General features: G+C 63.5%; 2 protein-coding genes across 2 annotated transcripts; both read left to right on the plus strand.

Annotated features, from left to right (window-relative positions):
- The first annotated feature begins 295 nt into the window (after nucleotides 1-295).
- On the plus strand, nucleotides 296-5,921 carry WRAP53 (WD repeat containing antisense to TP53). Its single transcript, XM_065416933.1, has 10 exons — nucleotides 296-642; nucleotides 1,077-1,175; nucleotides 1,791-1,899; nucleotides 2,515-2,603; nucleotides 2,905-2,995; nucleotides 3,391-3,523; nucleotides 4,274-4,482; nucleotides 4,586-4,689; nucleotides 5,180-5,323; nucleotides 5,738-5,921. Exons 1-10 carry the CDS (start codon nucleotides 296-298, stop codon nucleotides 5,919-5,921), a joined length of 1,509 nt encoding a protein of 502 aa, XP_065273005.1.
- A 5,342-nt stretch (nucleotides 5,922-11,263) lies between these two features.
- EFNB3 (ephrin B3) lies at nucleotides 11,264-24,159 on the plus strand. The gene is given in 6 exon segments (XM_065416937.1): nucleotides 11,264-11,382; nucleotides 15,899-16,191; nucleotides 21,205-21,297; nucleotides 22,569-22,673; nucleotides 23,758-23,984; nucleotides 23,986-24,159. Coding segments are annotated over 6 exon segments (1,011 nt in total).
- Nucleotides 24,160-25,851: the final 1,692 nt, after the last annotated feature.

The following is a 25,851-nucleotide window of genomic DNA, read 5'->3' on the forward strand; positions in this document are numbered from 1 at the left end:
TGGGTTAGAGCAGGGAGCCAGGACTCCTGGGTTCTCTCCCGCCATTAACCCTTTGTCTCCTGCCTCGCCAGGCGCCCCCGCCCCACGCTCTGGGGATGCTCGACTCACTGGGGCGCGTCGGCCGCTGCAGCACCCGCCGGAGCAGACACGTCCCCGGCCGCGCTCCCCGCCGCCCGCCCAGCTGAGCCCCCGGGCGATGGAGGCAGAGACACTCGCTGGCGATGCCTGTGTGGATGATCCGGTCAGGGGAGACGCTGGGTCCCCAGAGACGCCAGCCCAGCTGAGCCCCCGGGCGATGGAGGCAGAGACGCTCGCTGGCGATGCCTGTGTGGATGATCCGGTCAGGGGAGACGCTGGGTCCCCAGAGACGCCAGCCCAGCTGAGCCCCCGGGCGATGGAGGCAGAGACGCTCGCTGGCGATGCCTGTGTGGATGATCCAGTCAGGGGAGACGCCGGGTCCCCAGAGACGCCCGCCAAGCTGGCCCGGCAGAATGGCTCGCCTGGGGGCGAGGCGCCGGGGGCGGGATCCATGCCGCAGGAGGACCCAGGCGGGGAGCCAGCTGGCGGAGAGGGGCTGGCGGAAGCAGGGAACGAAGTGGCGGAGGACGGAGGACCGGGACCGGAGTGGGAAGAGGAGTACTAGTAAGGGCCAGAGCGACGAGCCGGGCCCCCCGTTGCGCCGGGCGTGGGCATGGGCCCCCCACGCACGGAGCCTCAGTGGGGCGGGGAGCGCCTGGATCTGGTCGCTGGCGCCAAGCGGGGGCTGGGTTGGGGTGGCCTGATCCACTGGGGTGGTTCGAGGCCGGGCGTGTGTCAATGCTTAGAACGGCCGGCAGGGGCTGAGAGCCAGGACTCCTGGGTTCTCTCCCCAGCTCTGGGAGGGGAGTGGGGTCTAGTGGTTAGAGCGGGGGAGCTGGGCCCTAGGACTCCTGGGTTCTCTCTGCAGCTCTGGGAGGGGACTGGGGTCCGGTGGTTAGAGCAAGGGAGGGGAGCGGGCTGGGAGCAGGACGCCTGGGTTCTCTCCAGAGGGGCTGGGTGACCTCTTTAGCAGTGTCTCCCCCTCTTTCTCCCCCCAGCCTGCCGGGCTACGAGTTCCTGGGGCCCCCCAAACTGCTGACGGGCGCTTGGGGCGAATACGGCTGCCTGCCGGAGAACTTCCTCAAGGGCTGCAAGTGGTAGGATGCTGGGCCGGGCCCTGGTGTCGGGGAGGGGGTGGGGGGGCATAGATCTTTGGGGTCACATCCCGGGACTCTGATCAGGGATTGGCTGCCCCCCCCCCCCCCCCCCCCGGGTGCTGAGTGTCACACAGAGCCCCCTTGAGAAGATCGGATACCCCCCGCCCCCTCGGTGCTGGACAGAGCCCCAGGCCAGGAGCAGGTCCCAGACACATTTCATAGTGGGTGCTGCATGGACACCACTGGCGAGGATTGAGGGGACCCCGAGTTGGAATGGGGGGTGGGCTCCCCACAGTGGGCTGGGTGCTCAGGGCAGTTCTTTCCCCACAGGGCCTTCAGCCTAAATACACATGGGTAGGAGGGGAAACTGAGGCACAGGAGATTTTTTAGCTGAGTTCCGGGAGGGGAGTGGGGTCTAGTGGTTAGAGCGGGGGGGGGGGTTGGGGAGGCAGGACGCCTGGGTTCCCTCCCTGGCTCTGGGAGGGGAGTGGGGTCCGGTGGTTAAAGCGGGGGAGGGGGGCAGGCTTGGAGCAGGACGCCTGGGTTCTCTCCCCCGTTCTGGGCCGGAACAGGGGCACCCTGACGGCCTGGCTCTGCCCCTCCCCCTCTCCGCAGGGCCCCCGACGGCTCCTGTCTCCTGACCAACAGCGCCGACAACACCCTGCGCATTTACAACCTGCCCCCTGAGCTCTACGGCCAGGAGTGGGGGGCCGTGGCCGAGATGGTAGGGGGGAAGGGGCGGAGGGGAAGGGGGGAGTGCTCTTAAAGGGACAGTCACCTTCCCCCCCTGTGTGGGGTGGAACTGTGCTGTGCAATGGGTGTGTGGGTGCGGAGCCGTTTTTCCCCCAATAGCCCCCACTCCCCCGAGAGAGCCGGGGAGAGAACCCAGGAGTCCTGGCTCCCAGCCCCCCCGCTCTACCCACCAGCCCCCACTCCCCTCCCAGAGCCGGGGAGAGAACCCAGGAGTCCTGGCTCCCAGCCCCCCCTCCCCCCCCTCCCCCCCCCCTGCTCTACCCACCAGCCTCCACTCCCCTCCGAGAGCCGGGGAGAGAACCCAGGAGTCCTGGCTCCCAGCCCCCCCTGCTCTACCCACCAGCCCCCACTCCCCTCCCAGAGCCGAGGAGAGAACCCAGGAGTCCTGGCTCCCAGCCCCCCCGCTCTACCCACCAGCCCCCACTCCCCTCCCGGAGCCGGGGAGAGAACCCAGGAGTCCTGGCTCCCAGCCCCCCCAGCTCTGACCCACCAGCCCCCACTCCTCTCCCCAAGCCGGGGAGATATCCCAGGAGTCCTGCCCCCCCGGAGGGGCGGCCTGACTGCCCGTGGGTCTTTCTCCCCGCAGAGCCCCGTGCTGCGAATGGCCGAGGGAGACACCGTCTACGACTACTGCTGGTTCCCGCTGATGAGCTCCGCCGACCCACCCACCTGCTTGTAAATGCCGCGGCCCGCGAGGGCTCCCCCTGCTGGCCCACGGGGAAGGGGGTGGAGCTCTTTCCCACCCGGCCCCAGGGCGGGGACTGGCTGGCTCAGGGGGGTGGGGGAATGGGGCAGGGGCCTGTCCCCTCTAGGGGGCGCCGGCTCCCACCCGGCCCCAGGCCAGGGACTGGCTGGCTCAGGGGGGCGGGGAACGGGGCAGGGGCCTGTCCCCTCTAGGGGGCGCCGGCTCCCACCGTCCTGCACTCCCCAGCTGCCCCCCCCCCCTCACATTTCTGCCTCTCTTGTGGTTCTGCAGCTTTGCCAGCAGCAGCCGGGACAACCCCGTCCACGTGTGGGACGCTTTCCGCGGGGACCTGCGGGCCACATTCCGCAGCTACAACCACCTGGTGCGTACAGAGCCTGGCGCCCGGCACCCCCGCGCCCACCGCTGGGGAGAGAACCCAGGAGTCCGGGCTCCCAGCCCCCCCTGCTCTAACCCACCAGCCCCCACTCCCCTCCCAGAGCTGGGGAGAGAACCCAGGAGTCCTGGCTCCCAGCCCCCCCTGCTCTAACCCACCAGCCCCCACTCCCCTCCCAGAGCTGGGGAGAGAACCCAGGAGTCCTGGCTCCCAGCCCCCCAGCTCTAACCACCAGCCCCCACTCCCCTCCCAGAGCTGGGGAGAGAACCCAGGAGTCCTGGCTCCCAGCCCCCCCTGCTTTAACCACCAGCCCCCACTCCCGTCCGAGAGCCGGGGAGAGAACCCAGGCGTCCTGACGCCCCTCTCTGTGGGTCTGTCCCCAGGATGAGCTGACGGCCGCTCACTCCCTCTGCTTCACCCCCGACGGCTCCCAGCTATTCTGCGGGTTCGATAAGACCGTGCGGGTGTTCGAGACGGAGCGCCCGGGCCGGGTGTGCGAGAGCCGTCCCACTTTTGGTGAGTCCCCCCCGGCACCACCCCAGCTGATGGCACCACAGCGCTGGCTTTGTGAAAAAAACATTAGGTTGCAGAGTTAACACTTCCATGGCAGGGAAAGGAGGGGCCCCGTGGAGGTCAGGGAAGGCGGATTCGGGGTGACGATTGGGCTCCTGGAGAGAAATAGGGAATTATTTGTCACCGTTGTTAGCTTCCAGAGGTAACACTTTGCCACTGCTGCGAATCTTTGTTAATCGGTCAGTTGGCCATCACTAGGTTCCAGAGTTAACAAACCACTGGGGTTTGCGTGGGGGTGAAATGTGTCTGTCTCAACCCCAGCTACGCCCCTTCTTCCAGTGAAATAGGCATCAGGTGTCTCACTGCCATCATTGGGCTCCAGAGTTAATACGCCCCCCCCCCGCCCCCCCCAAGATTTGAAGTTGCCCTTTCAGCTCAGGGAGGCTGTGGAGGAACGGCCCCTCCTCTCTGCGGTGAAACGGGGAGCTGGCAGTTTACCGTCATCATTAGGGTCCAGAGTTAACGCCCTGGCCAGGTTTTTTTTTTGGGGGGGGGCAGGCAGGGTATGCGGAGGGGGCGCGTTGGGTCAAACCCACCCCAGGGAATTAGGTCTCGGCGGTGTCCGTTTTCCCAGCCACCCACCATTAGGTTCCAGAGTGAACGGCCCGGCACTGAGTAGAGGGGGTGGGAGGGCTGTTCTGGGGGGGGTCATTTGGGGGTTTTTAACCTCTCCTTCCCCCTCCCCCAATGCAGTGAAGAAACAGGGGCAGTGCGGCATCATCTCCTGCATCACCTTCAGCCCGGCCCAGCCCCTCTATGCCTGCGCCTCCTACTCCCGGACGGTGGGGCTGTATTCGCGGGCCGAGGGCGCGCCGCTGGCCATGCTGCAGGGCCACCGGGGCGGCGTCACCCACGCCCTCTTTTCCCCCGATGGCACCCAGCTCTTCACCGGTGGGCGCAAGGTAGGCGGAGCTCGTGGAGCGGGGGCGGGGCCTGAGAAGCGGCTGCTGGGGGGGGGGGGGGGCGTGGAGTCCCGGGGCGCTCACAGCTTCTCCTGTCCCACAGGACCCCGAGATCCTGTGCTGGGACCTGCGGCAGCCGGGCCGGGTCCTGTTCTCCATGCACCGCACCGTGGCCACCAACCAGCGCCTCTACTTCGACCTAGAGCCGTGAGTGACCCCTCCACACATTTTCCCTCCTTCCTCCGCATCCCTGCCCGGCGGGGGCTGGGGGCCCGGACTCCTGGGTTCTCTCCCCCAGCTATGGCACACGCCCTCGATACGAGAGAAGGCGAGTCACTTTGCGGTTGTGTGCCTCAGTTTCCCCATCTGCCTCAGTTTCCCCACCCGGTAGAAGAGGGATAAGGCTCCTTCCTTTGCCCGTGGGGCGGGGAGCGGCGCTCGCGGAGGGGCTGGGTGGGGCTCTGGGCGACGGGGCCACCCCACCCTTGGCACGGGGGGGGTCTCGCTGCTACTGTAACGCCCCTAATAATGCCCCTTCAGATAATTATTGGGGTCTGGGGATGGAACCCAGGCCTCCTGGCACACCCAGCCACTGCCAGTGTGGGAGCCCAAGGACCCCTGGGAGCCATAGCCCCCCCCCCCCCCCCCCAGCTGCATCCTCTAAGCGCCAGATGGGGTGTCTTCGTCCCCCTTTCAGGAGCGGCCAGTTCCTGCTGAGCGGTACCACGGAGGGGCTGGTCTCGGTGTGGGACACGGCTCAGCCCCCAACAGGAGACCCCAAGCCGGTGCTGGGACCCGTGCTGCAATTCCAGGCCCTGCGGGACTGCGTCAACGGGATCAGGTACTGGCGGGCGGGAAGCCCGGACGCCTGGGTTCTCTCCCCGGCTCTGGGAGGGGAGTGGGGGCTGGTGGGTTAGAGCAGGGGGGGCTGGGAGCCAGGACTCCTGGGTTCTCTCCTCGGCTCTGGGAGGGGAGTGGGGGCTGGTGGGTTAGAGCAGGGGGGGCTGGGAGCCAGGACTCCTGGGTTCTCTCCTCGGCTTTGGGAGGGGAGTGGGGGCTGGGAGCCAGGACCCCTGGGTTCTCTCCTTGGCTCTGGGAGGGGAGTGGGAGCTGGTGGGTTAGAGCAGGGGGGGCTGGGAGCCAGGACCCCTGGGTTCTCTCCCTGGCTGTGGGAGGGGAGTGGGGCTTACTGGTTAGAGCGGGGCAGGGGGAGGAGCCGGTGGCCCCCTCTTGACCCTGTCTCCCCTCTGTCCAGCCTGCACCCCAGCCTGCCCTTGCTGGCCAGCGCGTCCGGCCAGCGCGAGTTCCCGGACCCATGGGACAGCAGTGAGGAGGACGAGGAAGTGGGGCCCGGGCCCCCCCAGCGCCCAGCCCGCGGCCAGAACTGCCTACAGCTGTGGTGGTGTGGGGAGAGCGGGGGGCACATCCCTGCCCCGTGATGCCGCCTGCCCGGACTGTGTGGCCACCGGATGATTCAGAAAGGGCGGCGGGGGGGCTCGGCTGGAGATTTCGGGGTGGCTGAGGTTGGGGGAAGATGGAGGGGGGGGATCTGTACATAATGCTCTCGGCTTTGTGTCTATTTGCCGGCTCGTTCGGAGCCATAAAACTTTTGGGTTTTTTATCATCCCCCTGTACGTTTTTGGGGGGTGGGTGATGGACGAGAGCTGGGGCCGATACCCCGACCGGGGGCACTTCCACCCCAGCCTGCTCTCACCACTAGCCCCCACGCCCCTCGCACTGGGCCTGGGCTCTGGGTTCCCTGGATTTCATCCCTTTTGGTAGGCCCTACCATAACAACCAACCAGGAGACCCTACGATAACAAACCGCCTGTGGGGAATTGACCAAGTCCCTGAGGAAAATGAAAAGAAGGAAGACGGAGAAGGGGGCACGGTCTACCTGCCCCGTATCCCCCCCCAGTCGTCCCAGTAACGGGGGGCAGGCAGGTCTGCCCCCCCACGCCCACCCCAGGCGTGTGAAACCCACCCCAGAGCCGCTGTCTGGGGTCGGGCGGCCCAGCGTGGGGCTGGTTTGTCTTGGCAGCGGCTGTCCAAACACAGCTGGAGATGGGTAAATAGCCCTCTCCATGCAGGAGGGAAGGGGCCAGCGGGCCGGGGGAGTTGGCGCGAGTGTCCGTCGAAAGGTTGCTGGGGCGGGGGGTCGTGAGTCGGGACACCTGGGTTTGGGAGCGGGGAGGGGGGTGGGCTCCGTGGGGGCAGCGGGGGGGGGGGAGGAATCCTTGGATAGATCCCACAGGTGGGCGCATCTCAGCGCTGGGCGAGGGGTCCCTGTATTAACCGCCGCCCCGCCCCAGAGGTGGCCGCATCTCAGCGCCGGGCGAGGGGTCCCTGGATAACCAGCTGCCCCGCCCCAGAGGTGGACGCATCTCAGCGCCGGGCAGGGGGTCCCTGGATAACCAGCTGCCCCACCCCAGAGGTGGACGCATCTCAGCGCCGGGCAGGGGGTCCCCGGCATAACCAGCCCTGCCCCCCCCCCCCCCCCCCCGCCTAGCTCTCCTCCTGTGGGTCGGGGTCCCTTTAAGAGCTCACCTTCGGGTCTCCTTCCCTCCCCACCTGAGTCTCCTGTTTCTAGCAGCATCCGGTTGCCACAGCAACCTCCTCTGATGTCACAAAGACGGGATCAGGGGCAACAGGAGCCCCCCTGCCTCCTTAAAGGGACCCTGCCTCCTGGGTTCCCATCCCAACCTGGGAGCCAGGACTCCTGGGTTCTGTCCTGGCTGTGGGAGGGGCCCCCCTGGTCTAACCACCAGCCTCCACTCCCCTCCCAGAGTAGGGGAGAGAACCCAGGTGTCCTGGCTCCCAACCCCCCCCCCCCCCGTTCTAACCACTATCCCCCACTTCCTTCTCAGAGCTGGGGAGGGAACCCAGAAGTCCTGGCTCCCAGCCCCCCCCTCCTCTACCCATTGGCCCCCACTCCCCTCCCAGAGCCGGGCAGAGAACCCAGCAGTTCTGGCTCCCAGCCCCCCTGCTCTACCCATTAGCCCCCACTCCCTTCCCTGAGGGGTCGAGGGGTGGGGAGAGACCTGAGATTAGATCGGCTGCTGGGTCTGATCCTGGCAGGGGCCGGGATGCCAGGGTAGATGGGCCCGTGGGCCTGCCGCTATGGAGTGACGGGGGCGGCCTACTGTGGCTCTGGCAGACCCTACGATAACCAAGTGACAGCCACTGCCGGTGCTCATAAGACCCTACAGTAACAAAGAGGGGCAAGTATGCAGGGTGCTCAAACCATCTAATGATTTATTATTGTAGGGTCTCTCTCTGCCAACAGGTTCTGTTTTTTTGCGCGGGGGGGGGGTTGTTTATTCTGCTAGATTAATTAACATGGGGGGTTGGGTTGGGGCAGATCTCAGCATAGGGGGTGTGGGATAGGAATTGAGGAATCTCCCTGGTCTCTTAGCAGTATGGGGGCTATGACACACACTAGGCTGGGCTCTCCCAGAACGGGATTTAATTCCCCCTTTTTCTCTGGCGCGCAGCAGCTCTGGCTCGTTCCCTCCCAGTGCCTGTCCCTGCTTGTCCCAATATCCCACCTTCCCCAGCTGGCTCCGGACGTGCCTGGCTCCCCCGGCAGGGGGTGTGTGGCTGTGGGGTTCGGGGGCGAAACGGCCTCTTCCCCAGCCAGTGGGCGATGAGATCGGGGCTGGAGAAATGCCCCCAGTTGGTGTGGGGCGGAGGGGGAGCTCCTGGCTGCTCCTGCCCCGGCCCCTGCCAGCAGGGGGTGCTGTGGGGAGTGGAGGGGACGGGGTGGGGGCAGCTCCTGGCTACCCCGGTCCCGGCTGCTGGTGCAAACTCGCTGCAATAACAGATTCGGCCACCAGATGGTGCCAGCAGCCTCTGTTTGCATTGGGCAAATATTCCCCCCCCCCTTCTTGTGGGCTACAGCCCCCCCAACCCCCCACCCCTGTCCCCTGCCGAGCCCCCCGCTCCCTGCCCCACAGCGCCCCCTAGTGCCGCCCTGGGGCCAGCCCTGCCTGCCAGGGGAGAGCACCCCCTGCCGAGCCCCCCTCCCCGCTCCCTGCCCCACAGCGCCCCCTAGTGCCGCCCTGGGGCCAGCCCCGCCTGCCAGGGGAGAGCACCCCCTGCTGAGCCCCCCCCACCCCGCTCCCTGCCCCACAGCGCCCCCTAGTGCCGCCCTGGGGCCAGCCCTGCCTGCCAGGGGAGAGCACCCCCTGCCGAGCCCCCCTCCCCGCTCCCTGCCCCACAGCGCCCCCTAGTGCCGCCCTGGGGCCAACCCCGCCTGCCAGGGGAGAGCGCCCCCTGCTGAGCCCCCCGCCCCGCATGACATGAGTGGGGCTGGGGAGTCTGTTAAACACGAAGTCCCATCAGCGGCTCCTGGCTCGCGGCGGGAGCTGGGCGGCACACGGGGGCAGACGGCTTCACGCAGCTGCGGATTGTGCCTTGGGAACAACATGCTGCGAAGATTTGTATCCAAATCACAGTTTCCCCAAAGCAAACTCAGCTCTATGCTGCTCCGGCCTGCCCTGCAGGGCGCCCGGACGCCTGGGTTCTCTCCCGGCGCTGGGGGGTTAGAGCAGGGGGGTGCTGGGAGCCAGGACTGGGGAGTGGGGGCTGGTGGGTTAGAGCATGGGGGGCTGGTAGCCGGGACTCCTGGGTTCTCTCCCCGGCTCTGGGAGGGGAGTGGGGGCTAGTGGGTTAGAGCAGGGGGGGCTGGGAGCCAGGACTCCTGGGTTCTCTCCCCGGCTCGGGGAGGGGAGTGGGGGCTGGTGGGTTAGAGCGGCGGGGGGGCTGGGAGCCGGGACTCCTGGGTTCTCTCCCCGGCTCTGGGAGGGGAGTGGGGGCTGGTGGGTTAGAGCGGGTGGGCTGGGAGCCGGGACTCCTGGGTTCTCTCCCCGGCTCTGGGAGGGGAGTGGGGGCTGGTGGGTTAGAGCGGGGGGGCTGGGAGCCGGGACTCCTGGGTTCTCTCCCCGGCTCTAGGAGGGGAGTGGGGGCTGGTGGTTAGAGCAGGGGGGGCCGGGAGCCCGGACTCCTGGGTTCGCTCCCCGGCTCAAGAGCCACATGTCAAAAATCCCCCTCCCTGCTCCTGACACTAAAATCACACCCCCTTTTCCCCAGGCCCGTCGGGGAACCCCAATAATGCCTGCTAATGCTGGTTGGCTTCCCGCCTCGGCCTCCGGATCCCACCTGGCCCATTTGACCCCCCCACCGCAGCGAACATCAAAACCCTGGAAGCCCGACGGGCCGAGAAATCCCAGAGGCCCAGTCAAAGATCCCAATCCGGGCAACTCCTGTCTCGGGAAAGCCCCTCGGCCGCAAGGATCCGCCCGTTTGTAGGATCCGCCACTGCCCTTAAAACGAGCGAACCCCGGAGATCCCGGATTGAATTTTTAATGAAAGGGTTTCCCGGCCGGTTTAACATCCGCGAATTGTTCTCGGCAAAGGAACAGCCCCCGGGGAAACTCTTCGATGGGCCCAGCGGCTTGGAAATGGCCTTCGAATCTGTGTTAGGTTTCGAAAGCCACTGGATTCATCTCCAACCAGATTTGGCAATCGAGGGGGGTTCTTGCTTGGTTAATTGATCCCCCCGATTCTCACGGAGAAATCCCACCTCGCAAATATTGCTTCAGCAAGGCACTTCCCAGGCCCCAGACGCTCCCCGACTCTCTGGCCTGGGAGCCCCAACGAAAACCCATCCCGCCTGCTCCGAGGGCCAAAATCGGAAGATTTGTTTCTTGGGTCCCTTTCTGATCCCAGACCGATTTCCAACCCCGCATCTTCCTCCCCCTAAAAAAACGGTCTCCCTCACCGGATGAAAAGTGACTTCCTAACACAAATCCACCTTTCCCTACACACAAAGAACCGGGCTGGGCATTTGACGAATAAATCGAGGCTTGGCGACATTTCTCTGTTTCGTCGCTGCGCAAAGCTGCTCGGGAAAAGGACCCTGATTTCTCTCTCTCTCTCTCTCTTTTTTTTTTTTTTTTGGTCAAGAAGCGACTGTGTCTCTGATTAGTCCTGACAGGGAAGCAGAGAGGCCGAGCGAACTGAGCTGCAAAATATTCCTGTCTTCAAGCAACCTTGCTGGCTGGCTCTGCTGGTTTATGTGTGTGCTACTCACTGGGGAGAATTTTATACCTGAATCCGGATTCCACGTCTTCCTTAAAGTCCAGACTCCAGTCCTAGTCTCTGTGTGTGTGTGTGTGCCCCTGTCTCTCTCTTTCTCTCTTTCCTCCAGTATTTCCCATTCACCACTTCTTCTCTCCTGCTCCTCCTCCTCTCTGCTAACTCCCATTCTCTGTCCTCATCTCTGGAGTTACTCAATGCCGAACCTTCAAAAAAAAAGAGAAAGAAAAGAAGAAGAAGGAAAAAAAAAACCTCACCAAAGACAAGGAGTCCAGGAGGGGGCTTTCAAATGAATTCCTTCCCCCTCCCTCCCTTCCTTGTGTTTTACAACTCTGTGTCCTCCCTGCTCAGGAGATCAGACCAGAAAGACATACACAAGAGAAGTGGAGGCGAATTTTGTGTGTGTGTGTCTAGATGTATTTTTCTCCAAGGCTGAAGATGGCATTAGGATCTTGAAGAAAATAACAACACACACACACACAAAACAACCAACTTTCCAGTTCTGGCATGAAAAATCCAGGCGGGGCGGGGGGGCGAAAAATCCATAAAACTTTATCTAGCCTAGGGCTGGCAGATAGGGGGGCAAAGTCTTTGGGAGCCTCTTGATTTGTGTGTGTGTGTGTGTGAATCTCAAGAAGAAAACACAGAGGAGGGGTAAAAACATTCCTTTTCCTTTGCAGTCATGGCATTGAGGACTTCATTGCTCGGAGTCTCTATAGGGTTACTGTTTTCCTTGCTGGAACTGTGGGTTATATCAGCTGTGAGCCTGGAGCCTATATACTGGAATACAGCAAATAAAAAGTAAGTGGGGAAGGGGGGGAACTCGCTTGGTTTCTTGCTGCTTTTTCTGCTATAAAGAGGGGATGGGTTTGGGGGGGAAGAGGGAAGGCACGCCCAAATTTTAAATCGTGGTTCATTTTGGGGCTGCAAATCCCAGAGGAGAAAGGGGGGGGGGGGAAGTGAAGGGAAAAAGAAATTGCATTTTTTTCCATTTCCCCCAATCTAGTCAATTTCAAGTGTAACTGATAAGCGTTTTATAAGGACCTGTGTCAGTTTCACCCTCAAAAGTCTGCCCTTTAATCCGCTTGTCAAACTTTTCTTTCTTTCCCTTTATCCCTCTTCAGTCAACCCATTTCCTGGAAAGTGTGTTGGGAGTGGGACCTCCTCCCCCCCCCCCCCAAATCAAGGACGATGTTTTATTTAACAAAATCAGAGCGCGGGGGGGGGGGGATTGTTGTTTTTGCTTTTTATAATCATCATACATTTTTTTTTTTTAATTCTGGACAAATCGGTGTTTTCAGTGCAAAGGTGAGAGGTGTTTGTTTTTTAAGGGGAAAAATATCTGGTGGCCTTTTGACGCTGTCCAGCGCAGGAGAGCGAGTGTGTGTGTGTAAGAGAGATATTGCGGTGTTTTGGTGAAGTTTGTGCAGGCAAACCGGAGATGGGTGTGAATTTGCGGTAGGCCTCTTGAACGGCGGATTTTGGGTTGGCGTTGGCTTTTTTTGAAAATGAGTGGTGCTCTCCGCCGGTGCGGTCTATAAATGTGCATCTTCCGAGTTGTGGGTGTTGGTTTTGGTGCCTTCAGTGTGTATGTCTGTGTAGATCAAGCATGTGTGTGTGTGTGTGTGTGTCGAACGGGGAGGGGGGGATGCCCTTAAAATTAGTTATTCTGTGTGTGTGCGTGTGTGTTTCTTTAGCTTTATACTGGCAGCTTCTTAAAGTTGTGTGTAGTTTGATATCCCCTTGACACAACTGACTGGGTGTCCCAGACGATCAGGGTTGGAAGAGACCTCAGGAGGTATCTAGTCCAACCCTCTGCTCAAAGCAGAATATATGAATTTATCCCGCTCCAGACGGCTTCTTGAAACTGACCTTTGGGTCTTGGCTTGTGTTGTGGGGCTCTGTGGATCCTTTTCATTTCGCACACGGGCCTCTGTTTGCTGGACTGCGCTTTATGGGGGCCGATAGGTCAAAGCAGGCATTTCTCTCTGCCCGGGTGGATCTGGAAGATACGTTTTCTTCCGTCCTGGCCGTATCATTCCAGACACGAGATCCATCGAAACCACCCGAGTCTTGCATCTGCTCCGGGCTCAATCAAAACCCCCTTCCCCCTCCGGAGCAAACGACAAAGTTTTCGGGGGTCTGACAGACTGGCGAAGAATGGAGCCTGGTTGCCAGAAATATGGAGCATTCGTCAACGCGACAATTACTCCCATCAGCGTGTGGCAGCGCTTCCTAGCAACAAATACATACTCGAGCTAATGGATCTATTTGTCTAAATCTTTTCCACCAGCCCCCAGGCCTGAAAAAGGGGTTCACTGTCTCCCAGCGGCCTCTCCTTGCAGATCGAGGGAGAAGGGTGTTTTTCGGCAGCGTCCTGGCTGGTTTTTTTACCTCCCCCCCATCCCCACATCCAAGGGATGTGTGGCTCTTAAAACAGAATAAAAAGAGAGGCCGCTTTATTTTTAAAATGTATTTATTTCACGGCGCAGAATGAACGTATCAGACCAGATCAGCCGCTGGCAACATTGGCGTATGAGGACCAATGTTGCTGTCTCTTGGGGAGCGGGCAGTGTGTGTGTCTGGGAATACGTCTTGTCATTTTTTTAACACCACTTTCTTTTTAAAGCAAACCATTGGCTTGCTTAGGACATGATCTTGGACACACGCACAAGCTTAGATCTCTAACACTCCTATATAAATATATAAACACACACACACACGCCGATCGCCTGACCGGCCTAAGGCTAGGAAATTGTTGACCGGCTTTAAAAAACCCTGAACACCAAGTCCCATTTTCAAAGATCACTCGGGCCCAGCGCTTAATTTGGGCCAGGGCTTGGCTGGGCAGAGCCCCGGCACCTCTGCATCAGTCGCGAATGTAAAAATTAAGCACCGCTTGGGCTGTTTGGCGAAATCAATGGGAACGAGGTGCCTAAACCCCTTGGGGGAAACTGGAACCTAGTGGTCTGAGACTCAGTGGAAGGCTTCTAAATCTCCCGGGACCACGAGCCGTGTCTCTGTGTGTGCGTGGTAGGGGATTGGGACACCCGAGGCTGGAGGGAACGGGCTCCCCGCAAACCGGTTTCTCTCTTGAGTTTCCCTTGGCACCAGTTTTTTTCTGGGAGCTTCTGCAGCCCAGCCAGAAACCGTATTTGTGACCATCCAATAGCCCCATTTTGGGAGGGGGGTTCCATGAAGATTTTCGGCGTCCAATCCGGCGAGGATCCATCGACTGATTTTTTTGGAATGATCTTCAAACCGGACGTTTTCCAAAAGCAGAAAAATCTGGGACTCCCTTTCCCAGCCAGAGCTCAGATTTCTCCCGCAAACTCCTGCCCCCGAATCCTGGTTTTGGAAGCCATTGGGACAACTTTTAGCTGCCCAGGCCGGAAGGACGCAGGAAATAGTCGGGTGGTTATTCTCGGTCATCGCTGTCGGTTTTGATGAAGCTGGCCAGAAGTTATTCTGGTGGAGTTATTCCTCACGAATGCTGTCGTTTGCTTAAAATTAAGAAGGCAAATGCAATGCCCGACGGATGCGCCAAGCCGCTGAAAATGAGTTTCTCTTATTAACTAGAGGCAGGCCCCATCTGTTTGAGCGGGTCTGATCGCAAATGAATATTTTAACATCCAGGAGGTACACGGATCAGACTTTAGCAGCCGGGAATCGACACCGATTCGTGTGACTTCTGATCAGACCTTTAATGCTCCGATGCAGCTGGCTCTGGGGTGGGGAGCAGCGCCCGGGTCATTTTCAAAGCGACCTCCGCTTGTGTTCGAGAGACCGGACTTTGTTTTTTAAGTCCGTCAGCCACAAAAGTGCCCCTTGAAGCGCTGAAAAATCCAGCCTTCTGACCAGATAGCTAAGCCGCAAACCAGCTGCCCCTCTGAGCGATACAGCAGCATTACAACGCCAGCGTCCTCTCAAATCACTTGCCCTTAGTCAAGATAGACGTGCCAGTGGGAAAGACGAAGGGTTCGCGCCCCAGCATGGCATCTGACTGAAAAACTCAGGGCCTCTTGCGTCTTCGCCGGCCGAGGATTTGCCCCTAGAGTCGAGAGAGAACCCTGGGCCTCTGCGGGATTCGCAGGGGACCGAGAGATCAAAGGCCGCCGGGCGTGGCGGACGATTTTCAGATCTTGCTTTGCGGTGGCGTGGGGAGGGCGGGAGGGGACCTGGAGGGCTGGATGAGGTGGGGGGCAGTGGGCGTGATGGTCTGCTCTGGCCCGTATCGATATGTGCAGACTCCGGGGGGGGGGCGGGGGGGGTTACGGGGCTTGGACGGGGCCCGGGCTGGCCGAGGAAACGCAGGGGAAATTCCCCGGAACCGCGAAATCAGGCCGCCGGTCCTAGAGAGAAAATGCGGTAGAGGCTCATGTTCTACGCTCCAGAGGTCCCCGGTTCGATCCTGCCCCTCGGCGTTACATCGGCTCTTGGGCTAAAGGCCTGTGGCCGTCAGGACGCCTGGGTTCTAGCCCTGACTCTGGCATAGATAAGGAATAGAACCCAGGAGTCCTGGCTCCCAGCCCCCGCCCCCCAACCATTAGACCCAACTCCCATCCCAGAGCTGGAGAGAGAACCCAGGAGTCCTGGCTCCCAGCCCCCCCTGCTCTAACCACCAGCCCCCACTCCCCTCCCAGAGCCAGGGAGAGAACCCAGGAGTCCTGGCGCCCAGCCCCCCCTGCTCTAACCCACCAGACCCCACTCCCCTCCCAGAGCCAGGGAGAGAACCCAGGAGTCCTGGCTCCCAGCCCCCCCTGCTCTGACCCACCAACCCGCACTCCCCTCCCAGAGCCGGGGAGAGAACCCAGGAGTCCTGAGTCCCAGCCCACCCACATCCTGCTTTAACCACTAGCCCCTCTCCCCTCCAAGAGCCAGGAATAGAACCCAGGAGTCCTGGCTCCCAGGCCCGCGCCCCCAAACCACTAGAGTAGTAGCTGCGCCCTGCCCCAGAGGTGGCTGCATCTCCGCGTCAGGTGAGGGGTCCCTCGGGGACCAGAGGCAGCTGATTGGGATCTTTCCCCCAACTCTGGGCGGGGGTGGGTCTAGGTGGCTCCCCCAGGTGCGGGGCTGAGGGGGGCAGCAGGGGGTGAGGGGATGGGTGTTTCACATAGACGAGGGCCGGGAGGGGCCCTGCTGCCAGGTGGGTGGCTGGTTTGTCGGGAGGGGCCTGGCTGGCTCAGGGGGGCGGGGAATGGGGCAGGGGCCTGTCCCCTCTAGGGAGCGCCGGCTCCCCTCTGGCGCCAGGGCGGGGACTGGCTGGCTCAGGGGGACGCGGGTTGGGGTCCCCTCTCTGACGCCCCATCTCCGGCAGGTTCCAGGCGGCGGGCGGCTACGTCCTGTACCCGCAGATCGGCGACCGGCTGGACCTGATCTGCCCGCGGTCCCGCCCGCCAGGCCCCTTCTCAGCGGAGGAGTACGAATATTACAAGCTGTACTTGGTGCTGGGTGAGCAGGCCCGGGCATGCGAGATCCTGCGGGCCCCCAACCTGCTGCTGACGTGCGACCGGCCCGAGCACGACGTGCGATTCACCATCAAGTTCCAGGAATTCAGCCCCAACCTGTGGGGCCACGAATTCAAGAGCAACCAGGACTACTACATCATCAGTGAGTGCCCGGACGCCTGGGTTCTCCCCCAGCTTGGGGGGCTGGGAGCCAGGTCTGATACATTTCCCTCCTGCATCTCCGCGCAGGGTGAGGGGTCCCCGGGTAACCAGCTGCCCCGCCCCAGAGGTGGCTGCCTCTCAGTGCCGGGCGAGGGGGCCCTGGGTAACCGGCCGCCCCGCCCCAGAGGGGGCTGCCTCTCAGTGCCGGGCGAGGGGGCCCTGGGTAACCGGCCGCCTCGCCCCAGAGGTGGCTGCCTCTCAGCGCCGGGCAAGGGGTCCCCGTGTAACCAGCCGCCCTGCCCCAGAGGTGGCCGCATCTCAGCGCCGGGCAACAGATGCAGTTGGTGGGGGTCCCTGGTGGGGGTCGGTCAGCTGGGATTTGGAGGGGGGGCTCCTGTCTCTTAGGCTCTGTGTTGTGAAATCCAGCTCCTCTCTGCTCCCCAACACAATCTGTCCATCATTCTGTCTGTCTGTCTCCTTCCCTCCTACGCTGTGTATTGCAGAGTCAATCGCTCGCCGCCCACGAGCCGCTGGCATCTGTCGGCTTCTCCCGCCCCCCCCCAACCTCACCTCCGCCGGTGCCCCTCACTCCCGAACCGCAGCCCCCCCAGCTCTGCCGGTGCCCCTCACTCCCGACCCGCAGTCCCTGCCGGCCCAGCCCTGCCTCCCCAGCTCTGCCGGTGCCCCTCACTCCCGACCCGCAGCCCCTGCTAGCCCAGCCCTGCCCCCCCCAGCTCTGCCGTGCCCCTCACTCCCGACCCGCAGCCCCTGCCAGCCCAGCCCTGGGCTCCCCCCTACTCCCGAGGCTGTGCCTGGGGTGACAGTGGCAGGCTCCCAGCCGGGATCACAGGGTCTGAGAAGTTGGGGGCAGAGTTGGAGTCGTGGGGTGACCCCCCCGAGTCCAGTGTTGTGTCCTAGGGGTGGGGGGTTGTTTGCATGGGATGGAGGCTCTCAAGAGGAGGCGTTTGCATGTCAGGGGGTGAGCGTGCAAGAGACCAAGGCACCTTGCACGGGGGGAAACTCGTGCAAGGGTGTGTGCACATGGACTGGTGTGAGTGTGGAACGGGGTGGGCATGCAAGGGGATAGCTCGGTTTGCTTGCACACTCAGACTGCCCCCTCCTCCTCCCCAAAATGTTCCTCACACACTCAGGCCCTCATGTGCATTTACACACACAGAGTCCCTTGCATGCCCCTCATTCTTTGCACACTCACTCCCCTGCACACGCCTGGGGTACCTTTCACCTTTGCGCGCCAACCCTCTGGCCATGGCCTCTGTCGCACACTCGTAGCCACTTGGTCCTTTGCACACACATTTGCACACCCTCTTGCTCACCCCCCTCAGACCAGGGCCTGCACACGCCTCCTGGCCCGCTCGCTCAAGCTGGTGCACACACACACACTGGCGTGGCTGTTTGGTCTCTCGCACACTCTTGTGGCCCATTGCACACTCACACCCATGCACCATCCCCCTCTTGCACACATGGTAGAGCTGTTCGGCCCCTCGCACGCTCGAGTGGTCCCTGGCATGCACACGGGGTGAACATTTACTCCCTCAAACCCGCCCATTGCACGTTCACACCCTCACACACTCCGTCTCTCGCACACACACACACACGCAGGCTGGACATTCAACCTCTTGCACGCTCCATTCCATGCACACTCACATGCCCAGGGCACCGCACCCTCCTCTGCCACCCACAGGCTCTCGCACGCCCGCTCTCCTTGCACACTAACCTGGCCCCCTCCCTATAGACGGCACAAGGCCTCGTCCCCCGGCTGCTGCTGCACATGCTTGTGCGTGCGCGTGCGAAACAGGGCGCGTGCGAGATGGGGCTGGGGGGGGCCTGGGCTGAGCAGTCCCTCCCCAGAACCCGGAGCCTGGCGTCTGCTCCGGGATATTTTCCCTTTTGACATCCAGGCGCTGACGCTTCCTGACATCTGGGTCACGGGCGGGGGGGCCGGGGGGGGAGCAGCACGGAGGGGATAGGACTGGGGAGGGGCAGTAAGAGGGGGAGGGGAGCAGGGGGGAGGGGCCGGTTGGAATCAGCAGGGCCCCATGGGGGGGGGCAATCGTTGCCCCTCGGGGGGGTGGGGAGGGGTGGGGGGCCCCACACATCTATTCCCCCCCTCCGCGGTTCCCATCATAGGCCCTGGTGGTCTTTCCCCCATCGCTATGGCAACTGTCTCCCAATAAACCAGTGACTTCCGGGCACCCTGGCAACCGCGCCACGGCAACCGCCCCCCGACCCCACCCCAGAGAGGCTGCAGCCCCCCCACGCGGGGAAGGGGGGCTCAGCGGGGGGGGCTCATGGGGGCTCGACGTCACCCCTACCCCTCCCTCCCTGCCCCTCCCCATCCCCCATTCCCACCCCTCCCCCCTGCCCCTCCCCACCCCGCATTCCCACCCCCATTCCCCCCTCCCTGCCCCTCCCCACCCCCATTCCCCCCTCCCTGCCCCTCCCCACCCCCATTCCCACCCGCAATCCCACCCCTCCCCTTCCCCACCCCCCCATTCCCACCCTTCCCCCTCCCTCCCTGTCCCTCCCCTCCCCCTTTGCTATCACCCACCTGCCCCAGCGTCTCCTGGGGGGTGTTGGGGTTTTTACTGGTGTGGGTGGGGGGAGTGAAGGGGCCTAGAGGGGATTCCTGGGGGGGGGCACTGGGGGGAAGAGAGAGAGGCCAGGAGAAGCAGGGAAGGGAGATGGCAGGGTGGAGGGGGGGGAGATGCGGGGGGGAGGGGGGCAGGAGCATGGTGGGGGGAAGGGCCTGGTGGGGGAGGGGGAGGAGCTGACCCAGATTCTTGTCAGATGATTGTTCTGCCCAACCAGACACGAGGGGGGGAAGTGGGGGGGGTCAGGTGCCAAGTAGGACAGGAAGTGACAGAACCGGAACCCCCCCCCGGTAAAAAATCCCTGGATAACAAGCCCCCCCCCCCCCCCCAAGGTGGCCGCATCTCAGCGCCGGGCGAGGGGTCCCCGGGTAACCGGCCGCCCCGCCCCAGAGGTGGCCGCATCTCAGCACCGGGCGAGGCGTCCCTGGGTAACCGGCCGCCCGCCCCAGAGGTGGCCGCATCTCAGCACCGGGCGAGGCGTCCCTGGGTAACTGGCCGTCCCGCCCCAGAGGTGGCTGCATCTCAGCGCTGGGCGAGGGGATCCCTGTGTCACCAGCCACCCGCCCCAGAGGTGGCCGCATCTCAGCACCGGGCGAGGGGTCCCTGTGTCACCTGCCGCTCCGCCCCAGAGGTGGCCGCATCTCAGCACCGGGCGAGGCGTCTCTGGGTAAGCGGCCGCCCCGCCCCAGAGGTGGCCGCATCTCAGCACCGGGCGAGGGGTCCCTGTGTCACCTGCCACTCCGCCCCAGAGGTGGCCGCATCTCAGCACCGGGCGAGGCGTCTCTGGGTAACCGGCCGCCCCGCCCCAGAGGTGGCCGCATCTCAGCACCAGGCGAGGGGTCCCCGGGTAACCGGCCGCCCCGCCCCAGAGGTGGCTGCATCTCAGCACCGGGCGAGGGGTCCCCGTGTAACCGGCCGCCCCACCTCAGAGGTGGCCATATCTAATACACAAATGTTTGTTCCAGATCTTTAAACACGCCAGGACTCCTGGGTCCAGTGCGGGGGGGGGGGGGGGGACGACGACGACAGACCAGGGCCAGTGGCTGAGGGCCGGTGGTTTTGAAGGGGGGGGCACGGAGAGGTGTGGGGGGGTGGGGAGTCGCTGGGCTGCGGCTCCGTGTGTGCCAGGAGCCTACGAGGTGGGGGGCATCGGGGGGCTGAATGTGTGGGGGTGTCTGTGGGGGTGGGGTGGGCGATAGAGGGGCATGTGGGAGGGTCTGGGGGGCAGGGAGCCATGGAGGGGATGGGGGGGTCTGTGGGGAAGACTGGCTGCGTGGGGGCGCTGGCCCAGGGAGCCGGCATCTTTGAGCACGGACCCCCCCATGTTTGGCGGTGAAAGGGCCTGGCCATTGCGCGGCTAACGCGATGTGACGGCCCGTCCTGCCGGCGCCCCCGGCACCTGCTGTCACCGCACGCATGCAACCCCCCCCACACACACACACCGCTCCCCTGGGGACCCCGGCGTCCGGGCCACCACCCCCGCTCGTCTTCAGCACTGACCTCCCAATGGGCTCCCAGCCCCCCTGCTCTCACCACCAGTCCCCCACTCCCCTCCCAGAGCTGGGGAGAGAATGGGGGTGGGGGGGGGCTGGGAGCCCGGACTAATGGGTCCCATGGGGGATGGGGGGCTCCGGGCTGGAGGCTGCGCTGTCCCTGCGGGTCGGGTCGAGAGGCGAATTGCTGAGAGCAGCACAACAGTGACCTAGTAACACAGTCTGTGTGTGTGAGTGAGATCTAGGCCCGTGTGTCCGTGTGTGTGTCTGTGTGAGAGAGAGAGAGAGAGAGAGAGATCTAGCCCTGTGTGTGTCTCTGTGTGTGCGTCTGTGTGTGTGTGTGTGTTTGTGTCTCTGTGTGTGTGTGTGTCTGAACTATAAGCACCAGGGTCTAATTTCACCTTCCACAGAACTACAACGAGCTCACACAGCCTCACCCCACACGCACCCAACACACGCCGCGGTCAGAGACCCACACGTAAACGGCGGGGCGTGACAGGGAGATCACACACACACCCCACCAGCCAACACACACACACGTCACATACAGCGTCCATCCGCAGAGCAACCCTGACCCCCCCAACTGACCCTGCTGAGCCCCCGCCCCGCTCCCTGCCCCACAGCGCCCCCTAGCGCCGCCCTGGGGCCAGCCCTGCCTGCCAGGGGAGAGCGCCCCCTGCTGAGTCCCCCCCCCCCGGCCCTGCTCCCTGCCCCACAGCGCCCCCTAGCGCCGCCCTGGGGCCAGCCCTGCCTGCCAGGGGAGAGCGCCCCTTGCTGAGTCCCCCCCCCCCGCCCTGCTCCCTGCCCCACAGCGCCCCCTAGTGCTGCCCTGGGGCCAGCCCCGCCTGCCAGGGGAGAGCGCCCCCTGCTGCCCCCGCCCCGCTCTGATGTCCCTGTCTCTCCGCACAGCCACATCGGACGGCACCAAGGAGGGGCTGGAGAACCTGAGGGGTGGCGCCTGCCTGTCAAAGGGGATGAAAGTCGTCTTGAAAGTGGGGCAGCGTAAGTCACAAAATTGCTGTGTGTGTGGGGGGGAGAATTCAGTGTGATGGGGGCTCGGAAGGGGGTGCTAGCCCCAGGGCGGCACTATGGGGCGCTGTGGGGCAGGGAGCATGAATTGGAGGACTGGGAGCCAGGACTCCTGAGTTCTCTCCCCGGCTCTGGGAGGGGAGTGGGGGCTGGTGGGTTAAAGCAGGGGGGGCTGGGAGCCAGGACTCCTGGGTTATCTCCCTGGCTCTGGGAGGGGAGTGGGGGCTGGTGGGTTAGAGCAGGGGGGGGCTGGGAGCCAGGACTCCTGGGTTCTCTCCGTGGCTCTGGGAGGGGAGTGGGGGGCTGGTGGGTTAAAGCAGGGGGGGCTGGGAGCCAGGACTCCTGGGTTCTCTCCCTGGCTCTGGGAGGGGACTGGGGGCTGGTGGGTTAGAGCAGGAGGGGCTGGGAGCCAGGACTCCTGGGTTCTCTCCCCGGCTCTGGGAAGGGAGTGGGGGCTGGTGGGTTAAAGCATGGGGGGGCTGGGAGCCAGGACTCCTGGGTTCTCTCCCTGGCTCTGGGAGGGGAGTGGGGGCTGGTGGGTTAGAGCAGGGGGGGCTGGGAGCCAGGACTCCTGGGTTCTCTCCCCAGCTCTGAGAGGGGAGTGGGGGCTAGTGGGTTGGAGCAGGGGGGGTTGGGAGCCAGGACTCCTGGGTTCTCTCCCCGGCTCTGGAAGCCTTTCTCCCATCTGGGTTGATCTGGCTGATTGCCACTGAGCCCCTCCAACGAGCTAATTAGCGCTGCATGATTGCAGCGCCAGGGTGGGAAGAGGAGGGGAAGTAGCGAGTGGGAGAGGGGAAAGGGGGAGGAGCTTGCCCTACCCTGGGCCGCGAACTGGGGTGAATGACCCACAGCCTCTGGGGAAGCCTCTGCTCAACTCTCCCTTCCCCCCTCCCCACCCGGCAGAGTTGGGCTAGCAGGGGCTGCGGGTCGGGAGTGAGGGGCACCGGCAGAGCTTGAGGGGGCAGGGCTGGGCTAGCAGGGGCTGCAGGTCGGGAGTGAGGGGCACCGGCAGGGCTGGGGGTGAGGGCGTTGGCCCTGCCTCCCATAGACTGCAGTGGTGACTGGCGCCCGCTCCTGGCCAGGCCGGGTACTGCAGCACACAGAGGGGAAGGGGGCTGGGAGAAGTGGGGTACGGGGGACTCTGCACCCACCCAGGGGGAAGAGTGTGTTGGGGACTCTGGTCTGTGAGCACCTGTCGCTCCCCCCCACCCATGCAGGTCTCTCTCTCTCTCTCTGCCCCCCAGATCCCGGCACGGGCTCCAAGTCCCAGAAATCGGGGCCGGAGACGCCGCCCGAGAAGGAGCGCGGGACGCTGGGCGGGGCAGACACCGGCAGGGAAAGCGGCGCAGGTACGGAGCTGCCCCCCCCCGCCCTGTTCCCCACCCAGCACTGGGGGTCCCTGCCCCTCCCCCAGTGCGCTCTATCTGCCCCGTCTGCACCAGATGGCTCCCCCGACCACGCGCGTCCAGAGGCCGGGGATGGGCAGCTCGTGGGGGTGGGGTGGGGGGGTTTCCCCTTGAGGGGGTGTGGTTAGGATCAGGCCCCAGATCAGGGATGGGGGGGTGGGGAGTGACTCGGAACAGAACCCAGGTGTCCTGGCTCCCGCCCCCAACCACCAGCCCCCACTCCCCTCCCAGAGCCGGGGAGAGAACCCAGGAGTCCTGGCTCCCAGCCCCCCCTGCTCTAACCCACCAGCCCCCACTCCCCTCCCAGAGCCGGGGAGAGAACCCAGGCGTCCTGGCTCCCAGCCCTGTTCATGGTGGCAGCTGGCTGACTGGCTGGGCCCAGGGGGGTTTCTGATCCCTTCCTGTCTGTCAAAGTGGGTTAAGGAAGCTAATTGTCTCTGTGACGGGTCCCCCAGCCCAGGACACCTGGGTCCTTTACAGGCATCAGCCTCTGCCTGCCGGGGCCAGAGCGACAAGCCATTAACCCCTTCACACCCAGCAAGGGGGGGCGGGGGCTGGCTCGATAGCCCCACCCCGGATCCCAGAGGGGGAGCAACCTGGGCAGTGCCCCCTACAGGGGAAAGGCCCATGTGCCATTCCCCCCCGAGCTCTGCCGGTGCCCCTCACTCCCGACCCGCAGCCCCCGCTAGTGCAGCCCTGCCCCCCCAGCTCTGCTGGTGCCCCTCACTCCCGACCCGCAGCCCCTGCTAGCCCGGCCCTGGGCTCCTGGGCGGGGAGTGGAGTCTGGTGGGTTAGAGCAGGGGGGTTGGGAGCCAGGACTCCTGGGTTCTCTCCCCATCTCTGGGAGGGGAGTGGGGTATAGTGGGTCAGAGCGGGGTCAGGGGGCAGGCTTGGAGCCAGGACACCTGGGTTCTCTCCCCGGCTCTGGGAAGGAGTGGGGGCAGGTGGGTTAGAGCAGGGGGGGCTGGAAGCCAGGACTCCTGGGTTCTCTCCCCTGAGCCCTTTCTCTCTCTCTCTTCCCTTGCAGGCGCTGGGAACGCGACAGGCCCGGCGGGGGGCGCGAACGGGCCCCTGCCCCAGTCCAACGTGCCCGTGGTGGCCGGGGCGGCGGGAGGCGCCGCCTTCGTGGCCCTGGTGGCAGCGGGCGTGACGGGGGCCGTATGCTGGCGCCGGCGGCGGGCCAAGCAGAGTGACACCCACCTCCCGCCCCTCTCGCTCAGCAGCCTGACCAGCCCCAAACGGGGCGGTGCCGGCGGGGGGGGGGAACAACAACGGGTCGGAGCCCAGCGACATCATCATCCCGCTACGGACGTCGGACGGGACTTTCTGCCCCCACTATGAGAAAGTGAGCGGGGACTACGGGCACCCTGTCTACATTGTCCAGGAGATGCCCCCCCAAAGCCCCGCCAACATCTACTACAAAGTGTGAGGGGGAAGGGGGGCCCGGGCCCACCCCGGCGCTGGCTATGGACTTATGCCTCTCCCCCCAAATATGGACGCCCCCCCCCCGTGCTGACGGGGTTCACAAGGAGCCAGGACGGCGACCCCTCCCAATGCGGACAGCCCCCCCCAGTGCTGACGGAGACGGATGCCCCCCACTCCCGATTCTTCCTCGTGTGAAGAGCCCCCGGCACTGACAGGGTTAAAGCAGAGATGGGGGGGCCCTGTACTCTGGCGCTGACAGGGTTAATGGGGGCCAAGGGGGTCCCAGTGCCATTCTGCTCTCTGGCACTGATGTGGGGGGGGCTCGGAGCGGGTCCCTTCTCCAGACCCCCCCCAGCTCCGCTCCTCCCATCCCTACAATCCCTTCCAGGCCAGGTCCTACCTCTTCCCCCCTCGGGATGGGGGTCTGTGGGGTCAGGGGGAAGGCCAGGAGCAGCAGTGTTATGTCCCGGGGTGGGGTGAGGGGAGATCAGCCCTGTTCAGGAGATTTCCCCCTGTCCTAAGGACTGATGTGGGCAGTTTTACCCCCCCACACACCCAGTCCCTGTTCACGTGTAGTGGGGGTGGGATTCGAGGGAGGGGCGAAAGGTTTGGTTATTTCAACCATTGGGACCTTTTCTATGTCGCTGTTTGAAAATGTGACTCAACAAAAATGGCTGCCAGCCGCATGTGCCCCCCCCACCCCCCCTTTATCAGAGAGACATTTTCGTCTGGGGGGGCAGGCATGGAGGTATGGGAGTGGGCTCGTCATTTTTCAACCCCCCTCGCCATTCAGCAAGAAGCGAACGTTAAGCCACAGGAAGTGATATATCGCCCACCAGGAAATGAGGTGGAGGAAGAGACTCCGGCGAGGGTGGGACTTCCTCTTTTTGGATGGGGACTTCCTGTTTCGGGGGGGACTTCCTGTTTTGGGCCCGGAAATGGCTTCAAGGAGAAAAAGAAGTGGGCGGGCGAGGGGGGGGCACGGATCTTTGCGGGCTTTAACGACGTTTTTTGACCTGGGAATTTCTTAGCTTTTGTTGGTGGAATTTACTGTCCGATCACATGCATTATAGAGGTTCTTGTGCATCCGTCTGGACGCCGTTGGTTATTTCCTACCCGTCTCTCCCCCGCCCCCTTTTCCTTTGTGAGTTCACGAGGGAGCCCCAGGGGGGGTGGTTACACTTGTGATTCTGCCCCCTGGCTTTGGTGGGTGATGTGAGAGAGAAGAGATATTTCACCAGAGGCCTCGTCTCCTGGGAAAGCAGTACGATAAACAGGACTATAGAAGTGATTTTGACCTCGTAACGTGTGAATCTATTTTTTTAAGAGTTCAGGGCCGCTCCCCCCTGCATGTTCCACCTCTGGGATCTGCCAGCGGGCTGCGGGAAGTTTCTGGGTTTGGGTGGGTCTACATGAACACAAACCAACCCCCTCCCCACGCTTGATTTCGCGGCCTCCCATGTCGCCAGGGGATAGCGGGATACAGCAGGTCTGAAAGGTGTCCGGGTCCCTCCGAAGCCGAGCCCGAGAAAGCCGCCTCCGAAAGCCAAAAGGGATGGGGACGAGTCGTCCCTGCGCCTTGGTAAGGGGATGGTGGAGAGGGGTCCGGCCAAGCCAGGCTGACAGCGGTCATGATCCTGGCGGAGCTCCGGCTGGAAACTGAAGCTAGACACGTTCACACAGGAAATTAGGCACA

Source organism: Emys orbicularis, chromosome 15, assembly GCF_028017835.1.
Source record: "Emys orbicularis isolate rEmyOrb1 chromosome 15, rEmyOrb1.hap1, whole genome shotgun sequence".
In the NCBI taxonomy this organism is placed as follows: domain Eukaryota; kingdom Metazoa; phylum Chordata; order Testudines; family Emydidae; genus Emys; species Emys orbicularis.